General features: G+C 60.5%; 1 protein-coding gene across 1 annotated transcript in view; it reads right to left on the bottom strand.

The window, feature by feature from the left end:
• Positions 1-15758, bottom strand: part of NRXN2 (neurexin 2) — a gene marked incomplete at its 3' end in the record, with an annotated part of 61394 nt that overhangs the window by 28150 nt on the left and 17486 nt on the right. The window contains 7 exon segments of the mRNA XM_083881328.1: positions 358-805; positions 1961-2122; positions 6025-6048; positions 7953-8254; positions 9791-9856; positions 10333-10362; positions 15174-15733. Of these exon segments, the coding sequence (XP_083737454.1) occupies positions 358-805; positions 1961-2122; positions 6025-6048; positions 7953-8254; positions 9791-9856; positions 10333-10362; positions 15174-15733 (1592 nt within the window).

Raw genomic sequence — 15758 nt, 5'->3', positions numbered from 1 at the left:
TGCACCTGTATAGTCCCTGCACACCTGTGACCCCTCTGTGCACTCACACCATCACACCTGTCCAGCCCCTGCACACCTGTGGATTGTACCTGCATGCCTATGACCCCTCTGTCCACACCTGTGGCTCGTACCTGCACACACCCCACACACCTGTGACCCTCTCTCCTGCACACCTGCACACCCCCTGCACACCTGTGGCTCGTACCTACACACCCCCCACACACCTGAGACACCCTCTCCTGCACACCTGCACACCCCCTGCACACCTGTGGCTCATACCTACACACCCCCCACACACACCTGCAACCCCCTCTCCCTCACACCTGCAGCCCCACCCTCACACCCACCCACGCTCACCTTTCCTGCCGTCGCGCTGCACGTCCACGTGGCACCACTCCCCGTCCGTCACCTTTCGTGCGCTGGCGCGGAGGCGCAGCCCGGCCGCGCCCATGCCCAGCAGCAGGTACAGGTGTCCGTCCAGCAGCTCCAGCGCCAGGAAATCGGGGGGCGGCGGGGGCGGCCCTCGGGGGGCTGCGGAAGCCGGGGGGTCTCTCGGGGGTCCCTGCCCGAAAAGCAGGACCCCGTTGGGCTCCGTGGTGCGGAAATCGAAGGACACGGAGCCGGCGCGGGAGGGGCGCCAGGTGGGCAGCGCCAGGTGAGATTGGGGGGTGGAGAAGGTGACGGGGTCCAGCGCCGGGGGGGGGTCGCAGTGGAAGAGCAGAGCCCCGTGAAGTGTCACCCGAGCGTCCCCTTCCTGCGCCAGCCGCGACAGCTCCAGCTTGAAGTCGTTGTTCTTGTAAACCACCTGGGGAGATGGGGACAGGTGAGGTTTGGGGGGCTGGGAGGGGTCCCTGATATCCCGGTGTGAGGGGCGGTGCTGCTGCTGCGGTGTCACCGTGATCTGTGAGGATGTGACACCCTTGGGGACGCGCACAGGTGAGGTGGGGACACATGGATGTCCCCAAAATGTGACTCAAAGTCCTTGGGGACATGGACAGGTGAGTCATGGACTCCCCAAAATGTCACCCACAGTCCTTGGGGACATGGACAGGTGAGTCGAGGGTCCCCAAAAGGTCACCCACAGCACCAGGGACACACACAGGTGAGTCAGGGGTCCCCAAAATGTCACCCACAGCTGCCATGGACATGCACAGGTGAGTCGGGGGTCCCTAAAAAACTTCTGGGGACACATACGAGTGAGTCGGGGGTCCCCAAAATGTCACCTATAGTCCCCAGGGATGTGCACAGGTAAGTTGGGTGTCCCCAAAATGTCACCCACAGCCCCCAGGGACCTGCACAGGTGAGTCGAGCAGCCCCAACCCGACCTCCCCCCACCCTCCAATACCTGTACCACCCCCCAGGTGAGCTCAGGGTGGACTCTCCCCCTCCCCAAACACCTGTACCGCCCCCCAGGTGAGCTCAGGGTGGGTTCCCCCCATTCCCAGACACCTGCACCACCCCCAAGGTGAGCTCAGGGTGGGCTCCCCTCACCCCCAAACACCTGCACCACCCCCCAGGTGAGCTCAGGGTGGACTCTCCCCCTCCCCAAACACCTGCACCACCCCCCAGGTGAGCTCAGGGTGGGCTCCCCTCACCCCCAAACACCTGCACCACCCCCCAGGTGAGCTCAGGGTGGGCTCCCTCCACCCCCAAACACCTGCACCGTCCCCCAGGTGAGCTCAGGGTGGGCTCTCCCCATTCCCAAACACCTGCACCGCCCCCGAGGTGAGCTCAGGGTGGGCTCACCCCATTCCCAAACACCTGCACCATCCCCCAGGTGAGCTCAGGGTGGGCTCTCCTCCTCCCCAAACACCTGCACCACCCCCCAGGTGAGCTCAGGGTGGGCTCACCCCATTCCCAAACACCTGCACCACCCCCCAGGTGAGCTCAGGGTGGGCTCCCTCCACCCCCAAACACCTGCACCGCCCCCCAGGTGAGCTCAGGCCCCCCCCAGACTCACATCCTTGAGGCAGCCCATGAAGTTGTTGCTGACGGGGGACCCCGGCAGGTCGGCGGTGTTGGGGGACCCCCCGACGTAGAAGAAATCGTCGGAGCCCAACATGGTGAAATCCTCCTGCGTGTAGCCCGTGGTGGTCAGGATCCCGTCCACCGAGATGGTCACCTGCGGCACGAGCGGCCCGGCCTCAGCGGGGACCCCCCACAGCCGGGGCACCCCAAAACTGGGGAGGGGGACACGGGAGGGGGCTGGGGACAGAGGGACAAAGGGACAAAGGGTGGGGGGTGACAAGGGGGTGACAGTGAGTGATGAGAGTGAGGGGGGGGTGATGGGGACATGGGGGGTGACGGGGACAATGAGGGTGAGATTTGGGGGGTCACCTGGGGGGGGTGATAAAAAAAGGGGGGGGGTCCCAAAGGGAGCCATGGGGTGGTGGGGGGGGGGGCTTGAAACCCCCCCTCTCTCTCTCTGGAGACCCCCAAGGAGCCCCCCCAGGTGAGAATGGGGGTGGGTGACACGGGGGGTGACATGGGGGTGACGTGGGGGTGACACAGGGGTGACATGGAGGTGACACAGAGGGTGACACAGGGGTGACATGAGGGTGACACTGGAGGTGACAAGGGGGTGACACGGGGGTGACAAGGGGGTGACACCGAGGGGGTGACACGAGGTGGGGAGGGGGGTTAGTAACGAGTTTTGGGGGGTCCCGGGGCAGAAGAAAGCTCAGACACAAACGCGGTCGTTAGTGGGGGGGGCGGGCAGGGGGCGTGCACAGGTGTGCCAGGGGCGTGCACAGGTGTGCCAGGGGCGTGCACGGGTGTGCCACGGGTGTGCAAGCGCGTGCAAAGGGGGGCGTGCAAGGGGGCAAGGGGGGGGACGGGGGCAGCCCCGTGGCCACTGAACACGCGTGTGAGCTCACACACACCTGCACACACCTGTACACACCTGCACACACACCTGGGGTGACCCTCGTGTGCTTGAACACGCACTTGGTGTAGTCCTTGCACACACACCTGGTGCTCTCCCTGGATTTGCACACTTTGCACACTCACCTTGCAGGACATTACACCCAGCCTGCACCTGTGCACACACACACCTGTACACACCTGTACACACCCATACACACCTGTTTATACACCTTGCACACACACCCCCCCTGTACACACCTGTGCAGTCATTACACCCCCCACCACCCTGCACACCTGTACACACCTGGGCACACCTCTGCACTCCCCCCCAGCCTGCACCTGTGCACACACACCTGTGCTCACGCACACCTGGGCACACCTGCACACACACATCTGTACACACCCGTGCACACCCATTCACACCCCTCCCACCCTGCACCTGCACACATACACCTTGAGGGGACACACCTTTGCACACCTGCCTTCACAGCTTACCTCACACACACCTGTACACACCTGTGAAGACACACACACCTGTGCAGTCATGTACAGCCCCCACCACCCTGCACACCTGTGTACACACCCCCCTGTGCACACACCTTGCACACACACACACCCCTTACACACACACCTGTACACACCTGGGCACACACCTTACACACACATGGACACACCTTGAGGGACACACCTTTGCACACCTGTATGTGCACACACCTGTGTGTGCACACATCTACACACGCACCCCTGCACACACCTGTACACCCCTTTGCACACCTGCACACACACACCTGCACACACACACCTGTACACACACACCTGTACACACACCTGCATACACACCTGTACGCCCCTTTGCACACCTGAACACACACACCTGCACACACACCTGTACACACACCTGTACACCCCTTTGCACACCTGAACACACACACCTGCACACACACCTACCTGTACACACCTGCACACACCTATAAACACACCTGTACACACACCTGTGCACCCCTTTGCACACCTGCACACACACCTGTACACACATTTGCACACACACACCTGCACACACACCTGTACGCCCCTTTGCACACCTGAACACACACACCTGCACACACACCTGTACACACACCTGTACACCCCTTTGCACACCTGAACACACACACCTGCACACACACCTACCTGTACACACCTGCACACACCTATAAACACACCTGTACACACACCTGTACGCCCCTTTGCACACCTGCACACACACCTTACACACGCCTCACACACTCCCACTCCCAGCCACGCCCCCCCAGCCCCTCCCCCCGCGGCGGGGGCGGCCCCGGTGCCCCATTGGGGGGAGGGGGGGGTTGGGGGAGGGGCGGGGCGGATGAGGAGGGGTCGGGGGTGGGGTGGGGGAGGGGCCGGGAAGGCGGGGGAGGGTCCGGGGGGGGGGAGGGGTCAGTGTTAGTGAAGCCGTGCAAGGGGCGTGCAAGGCGCGTGCAAGGGGCGTGCCAGGGCGGGGCGCAGGCAGCGGGGGCGCGACCCCCGCCCGGGGTGGGGAGGGGTCTTCACTGGGGGGGGGGGGGGTGGGGGAGGGGCGGCCCCGCTGCCTGCGCGGGATTTGGGGGGGGGGGGGGGAGGGGATGGGGAGGGGGAGGGGCGGCAGCTTGTCCTGAAAACGCCGTTTCCGTCCTCGGGGTGGGGAGGGGGCACCTCCCCCCAAAAAATCAAAAATCACCCACCTCCCCCCTCCCCAAATTTGGGCGCTGAGACCCCCCTGGGGGGTTTGGGGTGAAATCGGCTGGTTTGGGGAGGGGGCGGGGAGGGGAGGGGGAAAAAAAATTGGGAAAAAAAAATCCAAAACAATCGACCCAAAATGGGGTGTCACATCCTCTCTGTGAGCTGGGGGGGGGTTTTGGGGGGAAAACCCCAAATTTTGGGGGGGAACCTCAAATTTTGGGGTGATTTTTGGGGCTTGGGAAAGGGAGGGAGGGAGAGGATGGGAGCAAATTGTCGGAAATTTCGAGAATTCGCCCCAAAAAGAGGATTTTGGGAGGCTCCATCCTATCCCAGCCCCCCCAATCTGCATCTTTTTTTTTTTTTTTTGGGGGGGGGGAATTATCCAGAATCCGAAGTTTGGTTGTTTTGGGGGGTCAAATTACTCCAAACCCCCCAAAAAATCACCCCAAAAAGTGTCTCTGGGATTCCACAAAAGTTTCCAAGGGAAAACGAGCCCACCCAGGGGTGGGTTTTGGGGTGAAACCGGCTGGTTTGGGGTTCAGGGAGCTGAGGTGATGCCCTGGATGGTGTGAGGGGGAAAAAAATAATCCAAAAATTTCTAAAATTCATCCCAAAAAATGGGGGAGTGGGAACTCACATCATCCCCTTGGGGAAAATCAGACCTTTCTAAACCCAGACTGATTTTTTTTTTGGGTGGAAATCAATCGGTTTTAATATCGGGGATCTGCAGGTGTTGGGTTTATCCAAACACTCAAAAATAATAAAAAAAATTTCCTAAATCCACACCACAAAGGGTTGGACCTCACATGGAGGAAACCACACCCTCAAAAAGGAGTTTTTTTTGAGGGAAAAAACAGCGATTTTTGGGATTGGGAAGCTGATGCTCCACCACAACAATGGCAGATGAGCAAAAAATGCCCCAAATCCCTCAAATTCATCCCAAAACTACAAGAACCCTCTCAAGAAAAAAAAAGAAACATCACCATCCTCACCCCACATAAAGATTTTTTTGGAGGGAAAACCAATTTTGGCACGAGGGAGCCACAACTCGACACCAAGACGCCAAATGGCTGAAAAATTGCCCAAAACTTCTAAAATTCACCCCAAAAACGGGGTGTCAGATGGGTTGAGGCGCCCATCGAGTAACACACGCCCTCCCAGGATTGATTTTTGGTGGGGCTGGGGAGGAAGAGGAGGAAGAGGAGGAGGATGAGGGACAAAACCAGCTCTCATTTTATTTTGGCACAAAGGAGAGAGAGGTGAGGAAAGAGGAGGACGCCGAAGCTCGGCCTTGCTGATATGATGGATGGGGTGGAAAATTTGCCCAAAATCCCCCGGATCGGCCCCAAAAGGTTTTTTTTGGGGGGAGTTGGGGGGGCCCACGGCGAAGCCAAGGAGTAACAATAGAGTGATAACTACCAGGTAATGCAGTTTGTTTACCATAGCGTGTCCGATCCCTGCGTGCTGGCGGCGAGAGAAGGACAAAACACAAACGGTGACCTTTGGGGGGCTACAGGGGGGGCTACGGGGGTTTGGGGGTTGGGGTTGGGTTGGGGGGGAGTTTTTGGGGTTGTTTTTGTTAAAGGGGGGCCCCCCCAGGATTAGTGGGAGGTTAGTTGGGGGGGGGCCCCGAGAGGGGGGTGGTGGGGGGAGGGGAAGCGTGTTAGTGGCACGCGCACACACAGGGGGGGAGGGGCGTGGCACGAGGAGGGGGGTGGGGGTGGGGCGTGGCACGGAGGGGGAGGGGCGGCGCCCACCTTTTGGGGGGGGAGGGGGGAGAGAAGCAGAGAGTTGTCAGAAATGGGGGAGGGGCGGTGAGACCCCCGAATTTCATCCGTCACCCCCTGGGGGGGTTGGGTAGAGGCACCCCCACCCCCCCCACCCCCCCCACGTGGTGTGTCCAGTGCTCCCAGTTTGGGAGGGTCCGTGGAACCAGCGCTCCCAGTTGGGGAGAGAGAGAGAAATCCTGCGGTCGGTGCTGCCGGTGGGGCGGGTGAGCAGCGTGTCCAGTGCTCCCAGTGCTCCCAGTGCTCCCAGTGCTCCCAGTGCTCCCAGCTGGGTGCTTGACCGAGATCCCCAGTGCTCCCAGTTGGGTTGACCAAGACACCCAATCCTCCCAGTCCTCCCAGTGCTCCCAGTTGGGTGGTTGAGCAAGACACCCAGTCCTCCCAGTTGGGTTGACCAAGACACCCAGTCCTCCCAGTCCTCCCAGTCCTCTCAGTGCTCCCAGTTGGGTGGTTGCCCAACATGTCCATCACCCCCAGTTGGGTGGTTGACCAGCACAACCAGTGCTCCCAGTTGGGGAGCAGATTGAGGATCCCAGTATGCCCAGTTGTCTAGTTTAACCCAACACCCAGTGCTCCCAGTTGGGGAGCCGATCAAGGCACTGGTGCTCCCAGTTGGGTGGTTGGTGAAGACGCCCATCGCTCCCAGTGCTCCCAGTTGGGGAGCTGGTCAAGGTAACTGGATTTCCTGGTCGGGTGGTTGGCCAAGACAACCAGTGCTCCCAGTTGGGCAGGTGACCAAGATGCCCATCGCTCCCAGTGCTCCCAGTTGGGGAGCCAGTCAGGGCGATGGTCACTCCCAGTGCTCCCAGTGCTCCCAGTTGGGGAGCCAGTCAGGGCGATGGTCACTCCCAGTGCTCCCAGTGCTCCCAGTTGGGGAGCTCAGCAAAATGATCAGCAGTGCCAGTTGGGTGGTTGGCCAAGAGTCCCATCCCAGTGCTCCCAGTTGGGGGAGCTGATCAATGTAACCAGTGCGACCAGTTGGGGAACTGCCATCGCTCCCAGTGCTCCCAGTTGGGGAGTGGATCAAACCAACCATCACTCCCAGTGCTCCCAACTGGGGAGCTGCCCAAAGCTCCCAGTGCTCCCAGTTGGAGAGTGGATCAAACCAGTCATCACTCCCAGTGCTCCCAGTTGGGGAACTGCCCAAAGCTCCCAGCTGGGAAGTGGCCCAGGGCTCCCAGTGCTCCCAGTTGGGGAACTGATCAAACCAGTCATCACTCCCAGTGCTCCCAGTTGGGGAGCTGCCCAAGGCTCCCAGTGCTCCCAGTTGGGGAACTGATCAAACCAACCATTGCTCCCAGTGCTCCCAGTTGGGGAACTGCCCAAAGCTCCCAGCTGGGAAGTGGCCCAGGGCTCCCAGTGCTCCCAGTTGGGGAACTGATCAAACCAACCACCTCTCCCAGTGCTCCCAGTTGGGGAGCAGCCCAAAGCTCCCAGTGCTCCCAGTTGGGGAACTGCCCAAGGCACCCAGTGCTCCCAGTTGTGGAGCAGCCCCAGCTGACCCACTGAACGGTCACCCCACCCCCTCCACCCCCTCTCCACGCCCTCCCTCCTCCCCTCCCCGCCCCCTCCCCGCCGTACCTGCCGCAGGTTGCGCGTGACGCGCACGTGGTGCCAGCCGCCGTCGTGGAACTTGCCGTTGACGGGCTCCACCAGCGCCTCGAAGGCGCCGGCGCCCAGGTTGATGACGAGCCACACGGCGCCGGCCTTGAGCGACAGGTTGAGGAAGTCGGCGGCGCGGCCGGTGTGCAGCAGGAGCCCGTGGCGCTGCCGCGTGCGGAACGCCAGCGCCAGCTCGTCCGCGCTGCTCTGCACCGGCGACCGCGACACGTCGTAGCAGAAGAACTCGCTGCCCCGGAACGTGGCCACGTACTCGGCGCGGCCTGGCGGGTGGGGACACAGCGCGGGGGAAAAGCCGGTTGTGGGGAGGTTGAACGGGGAGGTTGGTGAGGGGGTGAGGGTTGGTGGGTTGGGTTGGGGTGGGGTGGGGAGGTTGGCGATGGGAGGTGACAGTAGGTGATCGGGATGTTGTCGTGGGGATGTTGTTGTGGGGATGTTGTCATTGGGATATTGTCATTGGGATATTGTCATGGGGACATTGTCATGGGGATGTGATGGGGACATTGCCATGGGGATGTTGTCATGGGGATGTTGTCATGGGGATGTGATGGGGACATTTTCATGGGGATGTTGTCATGGGGATGTTGTCATGGGGATGTGATGGGGACATTTTCATGGGGATGTTGTTATGAGGACATTGTCATGGGGACGTTGTCATGGGGACATTGGTGTGGGGACATTTTCATGGGGATGTTGTTATGAGGACATTGTGATGGTGACACTGTCATGGGAACGTTGTCATGGGGATGTTGTCATTGGGACATTGCCATGGGGACGTTGTGATGGGGACATTGTGACGGGGACATTGCCATTGGGACATTGTCATGGTGACACTGTCATGGGAACGTTGTCATGGGGATGTTGTCATTGGGACATTGTCATGGGGATGTTGTGATGGGGACATTGTCATGGGGATGTTGTCATGGGGATGTTGTCATTGGGATGTTGTCATTGGGGCGTTGTCATGGGGATGTTGTGATGGGGATGTTGTCATGGGGATGTTGTCATTGGGACATTGTCATGGGGATGTTGTGATGGGGACATTGCCATGGGGATATTGTCATTGGGACATTGTCATTGGGACATCATTATGGGGACATTGTCATGGGGACACCCCAGAGGGGACCTTGCACCAGGGACATGGCAAAGGGACTTTCCAACGAGAACTTCAGAACTTTGTCATGGGGACATTGGAACAGGGACACTGTGATGGGGACCTTGCACAAGGGACCTGTCACCAGGACGTTGCCACGGGGACAATGCCATGGGGACAATGCCATGGGGACATCACTGTGGGGTCTCACACCAGACCGTACGTGGGGACGTTGTGGTGGGGACGTCGTGATGGGACCCCCATCAGAGGGGACCTTGTGTAGGGGACCTGCCCATGGGGACACTGCCCCAGGGACCTCGTGTGGGGACATCACCTTGGGGACGTCACCTTGGGGACATCACCTTGGGGACATTGCCATGGGGACACCACAATGGTGACGTCACACCACAGGGTTTTGCACGTGGGGACATTGTTACGGGGTCCCAGGTGTGTGTGTGAGGTTTTGGGGGTCCTGGGAGGCTCAGGGGGGTCCCAGGTGTGTGTGTGAGGTTTTGGGGATCCTGGGAGGCTCAGGGGGGTCCCAGGTGTGTGTGTGGGGGTTTTGGGGATCCTGGGAGGCTCAGGGGGGTCCCAGGTGTGCGTGGGGAGGGGTCCCAGGTGTGTGTGTGGGGGGTTTTGGGGGGTCCTGGGATGTTCAGGGGGTCCCAGGTGTGCGTGGGGAGGGGTCCCAGGGCCCCCCACTGACCTTTGGCTGCTTGCTGGATCTCTCCGGCGCCGCGGCCGGGCCCCCCCTCGGCGACCTCAGCGGGCCCTGGGGGAGGGGCGTGTCAGGGCGTGGCCCAGGTGTGCTCAGGTGTGCACAGGTGTGCTCAGGTGTGTGACCCCCCGGGCTGAGGGGGCGTCTCTCACACCCCCCTCCCCATGTTGGTGCAAGGGGACCCTCAGGCCCCTCCCCCACCCCGTGCAGAGACACCCCCCCCTCGATGGGGGGAGGGGTGAAGAACCCCCTCCCCTCCAGGCCCCTCCTCATGTGGGGGGAGGGGAGGTTCAGACCCCTCCCCCCCATCCTCGTGCAAGGGGTCATGACCCCCCTCAAGCCCCGCCCTTGCACGAGGCACCGCCCCCTCCCCTCCCCCCTCCCCCTCCCCCCCCGTCCCCGCGCGAGGCGGCCGCCCCTCCCCCCCCGTGTCGCACGAGCCACAGAAATGGGGGGAGGGGGAGGTGGGGGAGGGGCGAGGATGATGAGGGTGATGAGGGTGGGGGAGGGGCCCGAGGGCGCGTCTTTACCTTGGCCGGTGACTCGCAGGTGGGCGGGACCTGGGGGGGGGGGAGGGGAGGGGAGGACAGGGGGGGAGGGGCGTGGGAAAGGGGGGGAGGGGCGGCAGAACGAAAGCAAAAGTGGCGGGAAAAGGGAAAGTTTTATTTTTTTGGGGGGTGGGGGGGGAGGAAAATGGGAAAGTGGTAAAACTCCGGGTGGGGGAGGGGGGGGGAATGGGGTGAAATGGGAGGAAAAAGGGAAATTTTGGGGAGGGAAATAAAAATAATGGAGGGAAATGAAAGGGGGGGAAATGAGGGGGGGGAAAAAAAAGGGAAAATAAATAGAAAAAAAAAAAAGGAAGAAAGGAAAAGGAAGGAAAGGAGGGAAAGGGATGAAACCGGGGAAAAAGGGAGGAAAAAGAGGAAAAAAAGTGAAAAGGGTCAAAGCAAGGGAAAGGAGGAAATTGATAAAAAGGGGAAATCAGCAACACGAGGGAAAAGAGAAATAAAATAAAAAAAAGGGGAAAAAAAAAAAGTGGGGAAAATGAAAATAATTCTGAATTATCAAAGAGGGAAAACAAAGAAGAAAAAGAGTAACAAAGGGAAAGGGAGAAAATGAAGGCGAAAAAAGAACTCTGATATAAAAGGGGGAATATTCAAAATATTTATTGAAGGAGGGAAAATCATTTTGAAAGGAAAATGAACTGATGTGAGGAAATAATGATAAAAAGGGAGAAAGGTGTTAATTAATTATGGAGAAGAATAAAACAAGGAAAAATAATGATACAAGAAAATATCTCAAAGAGTAGAAAATCCATTAAAAAGGGGAAATTATCAAAGTAAAGGGAAAATCACGAGAAAAGGAGAAATAATGAAAGAAAAATTATTAATAAAAAAGGGGAAAAAATCTAATAAATCGAAATACAACGAAATAACGGGAAATGGAAAAGAAAAAGGAGGGAAAAAAGGAAAAAGCGGCAAAATGGGAAAAATAGGGGGGAAATGGGAATGAAAGAGAAATCAATTAAAAAATAGAAACATAAAAAAAAAATATAAAAAATCAGACTTAAAAAAAAAAAAAAAAATTATTTAAAAATTAACCAAAAAACCCAAAATGACCGAAAGGCCCGAACGGCCCCGGGGGTGGGGGAGGGGCCCCGGGTGGGGGAGGGGCCCCGTCACAACTTAAACCTCCTTTAACTTGTGACGGCATCGGGCGATGCCGGGGGGGGAGGGGGGAGGGGCGGGGACAAGCGCGGGGGGGGCGGGGCCGGGCCGGCGGGGGGGCCGCCCCTCCCCCTTTTTTCACCCCCCCCCGCCGCCTTCCCGCGGGTTTTTCCCCTTTTTTTTTGTGTTTTTTGTTTGTTTTTTTTTTTCCGGGGAAAAGCCGGGGGTGGGGGAGGGGATGAGACACGGGGGGGGGCGGGGCCGCCCCTGGCGCGGGGACCCTCCCCCACCCCCGGGACCCTCGTGCGGGGCACGTGGAGGACACGCCCCTTTAAATAAACCACGCCCCCTGCGCGTGCCCCGCCCAATCCGCGCCTTTGTGGAAGCCCCGCCCATTGGGACTGGGCTCAGCCAATCCCGAGCGGCCTCACGGCTCCCTCCTCCTCCCATTGGCTGTCGGTGCCGCTGTGATTTGCATAACTCCGCCCCCCACACCCGTCACACGCGCGTCATTGGCTCGGCGGTGCCAGGTTCATTTGCATAGCGGCCTCCTATTGGTCCGCCCGGGGGAGTGACGTCATGCTAAAGCGTCACGGGAGGCGCGTGCCCTGCACGAGCGCCAAGCCCCGCCCCTCACAGCTGATTTGCATAACCACGCCCCCTTTCCCAAAGGCCACGCCCTTGAGATTCCCCCTTTTCATCCCGGGACCCCCCTGGGACCCCCCCCCAGGGGGATTTGCACACCTGGGCACGTGCAAGGGGCGTGCACAACACCCGGGTCACACCGCACACCTGCCCCAGGTGTGACACCCCCCCCCAAACCCCGCCCTTTGCACACGCCCCCCCCCCCCACACTCACCTTCCACCGCGGGTTCTTCCTCTGGGGGTCCCGGGGGGCAGCAGGGGGGGGAGGGGCAGAGCAATTAGTGCCCAGGACCCCCCAGGTGTGACCCCAAACCCCTCCCCCACCCCGTGACCTCGGGTTGACCTTGGGGGCGGGGCAGGATGGAGGGGGAGGGGGTTTGCACACCCTGGTGTGATTTGCACACCCTGAAGTTTGTCCTGGTGGGGATTTGCACACCCAGATGGGGGGGGGGGGGTGTTACACACCCTGTGCACACCCGTGAGGACCCCAAATCCTATAGGGCACCCCATAGCACCCCACAGGGACCCTACACCCTATAGCACCCCATAACACCCCACAGGGACCCTACACCCTATAGGGCACCCCATAGCACCCCACAGGGACCCCAAACCCTATAGCACCCCATAACACCCTACAGGGACCCCAACCCTATAGGGCACCCCATAGCACCCCACAGGGACCCAGCACCCTATAGGACACCCCATAGCACCCCACAGGGACACAGCACCCCATGGCACACCCTATAGTGCCCTGCCTTCACCCCACAGGCACTGTGGCCCCATAGGACACCCTATAGAGACCTCGAACTCCATAGGACACCCTATAGGGACCCTGAACCCCAAAGGGTGCCCTATAGGCACCTTGAACCCCATAGGGCATCTTGTAGGGACCCTGCTCTGCACAGGACACTCTATAGGGACATTGCACCCCATAGGGCACCCTATAGAGACCTTGAACCCATAGGGCACCCATAAGGACCCTGCACCCCATAGAGCACCCTATAGAGACCCTGCACCCCACAGGACACCCCACAGCACCCCAGGGCCCTCCCAGTCCCCCTCTGCATTCCCGTCCCCCCTCAAGGACGTGGCGGGAGCATCCGGCAGTGCCGTGCCAACCGTCGCCAGGGAGACGGGCCCGGGCATCTCCATGGCAACGGGTACCCAGCCCCGGCGGCGCCATGGCAACGGGCCCTGGCAACGCGCCCGGAGGATGCTGTCGCTGTCACTGTCGCTGTCACTGTCGCTGTCGCCACGGTGACACCGGGCGGTTGTCCCCGGGTGACGGGAACGTGTGTGAGGGCGGGGTGGCACCAGGGAGGGGTGGCACGAGAGACCCCTCCTCACGACCCCCAAAATCTGGGGACGCCCTGGGGGTTCCCCCAGGCACAACCGGCTGTCACTGTCACTGTCACTGTCACTGTCACTGTCACCGCCAGGGACACCCAGCCCACATCAGGGTGTGCAATCACACAAGGGTGTGGGGACAGGCGGGGACACGAGGGTGGGTGGGGACAGCACGAGTGAACGTGAGGGGGTGACAGTGTGGGTGGGGATGGGGGTCACCCCAAAGCGCCGTGTCCCCCCCCCACCCCAGCAGGGGGGCTCCAAGCCACCCCCACCCACCCATGGGTGTCACACCAGGACAAGGATGTGTAAAATGGGGGTGGGTGAGGACACGGAGGGTGTGAGCATGGGGGACATGGAGGGACACGAGGACAGGGGACAGCAGGGCGTGGAAGGACAAGAGGACATGGAAAGGGACACGTGTGGATGTGCAACATCATGGGGACGAGGAGAGACGGCAGGAAGACATGGAGGGACATGGGGGTGACACGAGGACAGGTGGCACCAGGAGGACACGAGGACCTGGTGCAGCTGTGGTGGTCAGGAAAGACCTGAGGTGACACAAGGACAAGGGGACAGAGGGACAGTGTGACACCAGGAGGACACGAGGACATGGAGAAACTCAAGGACACGGAGGAGACACAGAACACCACGAGGGTAGAAAAACATGGGGACACCATGACATGAGGACACCGTGACAGGAGGACACCATGACATGAGGACACCGTGACAGGAGGACAATGTGACATGAGGACACCGTGACAGGAGGACACCGTGACATGAGGACACCGTGACAGGAGGACAATGTGACATGAGGACACCATGACATGAGGACACCGTGACATGAGGACACCGTGACATGAGGACACCGTGACACGAGGACACCGTGACAAGAGGACACCGTGACACGAGGACACCATGACACGAGGACACCGTGACATGAGGACACCGTGACAGGAGGACACCGTGACATGAGGACACCGTGACATGAGGACACCGTGACACAAGGACACAGGGTGACAATGACCAGCACCACGAGGACAATCAATGCCGTGGGTGTGTCCGGTGCCACGAGGACGGGAAGGACACGAGGACACACAACACCACGAGGACACAAAGCCATGGAGGAACTCAAGGACAAAGTGACACGAGGACACAGGGAAATCATGGAGGGATGAGGCCCAACACCACGAGGACATGGGGACATGGAGGACACGATGATGTGTGAGGACAGGAGGACACAGAAAAGCACAAGGACACAGAAAACCAGGAAGACACCGAGGGATGGAGAAGCACAAAGGCACACAATGCCCAGTGCCAGCAGGACATGGGGACACACAGAACACAGACACAAAGGTGGACACTCCACGGCGACACCAAGAAACACAAGGAGGTGACAACAGGACACGGGGACATGGGGACACACAGAAACACAGACACTCCATGGTGACACTGAGAAACACAAGGAGGTGACAACAGGACATGGGGACATGGGGACACACAGAAACACAGACACTCCACGGTGACACCGAGAAACACAAGGAGGTGACAACAGCACAACGTGCAACACCACAGAGACAAGGAGGGCCTCAAGGACACCATGACACCGAGACACACCACAAAACCGCGGGGAAACGCGAGGAGATGAGACCCCACATCCACCCCAACCCTCCCACACCCCTCAACCTCCTGACCCCCCGTGGCACCCTCACCTTCCTCGCAGAAGGGCCCGCGGTGGCCGGTGCCGGCGCAGTCGCAGCGGGGCTCCCCACGGCGCAGGGTGCAGCGGCCGCCGTGGGCGCAGGGCGGGTGGTGGGCGCATCGCTCGTCCCCGTCACCCCGGACCCCCTGGGCTCCCAGCAGCGCGGCCGGCGCGTCGCCCACCCTCAGGTCGGCCACCCACCCGCGGAACGGTGGCTCGTACTTGACGGTGCTGAGCGTCAGCGCCGAGAGCCGCACGTCGGGCGGGATCCCCCCGACGAACAGGTCGCTGGCCACGGCCATGTCGGGGCGTTTGGAGCGCACGGCGGCCGCCCTCGCCTCGCCGTCCACGGCCAGCGCCGCGTGCCGGGCGTGCCGGGTCAGCAGCACCGCGTGCCAGCGGCCGTCGCTGACCGGCGCCGGCGGCTCCAGCGTGGCGGGCTCGGCGCAGGCGATGGCGAAGCGCAGCCTCAGCCGCCCCTCGGCCACCAGCAGCTCCAGGAAATCGCAGTTGCCGCCGTCGTCCAGGTAGAGAAGCAGCGCCCGCGTCACGTTGGTCTTGAGGCGGAAGCTGAGCTGTTTGTCCCCCCGCGCCC

This window comes from Zosterops lateralis (assembly GCF_965231275.1).
Source record: "Zosterops lateralis genome assembly, chromosome: 33".
NCBI lineage: Eukaryota > Metazoa > Chordata > Aves > Passeriformes > Zosteropidae > Zosterops > Zosterops lateralis.
Note: the sequence above shows the minus strand (reverse complement) of the source record. Positions and strands in the feature narration are given on the sequence as shown.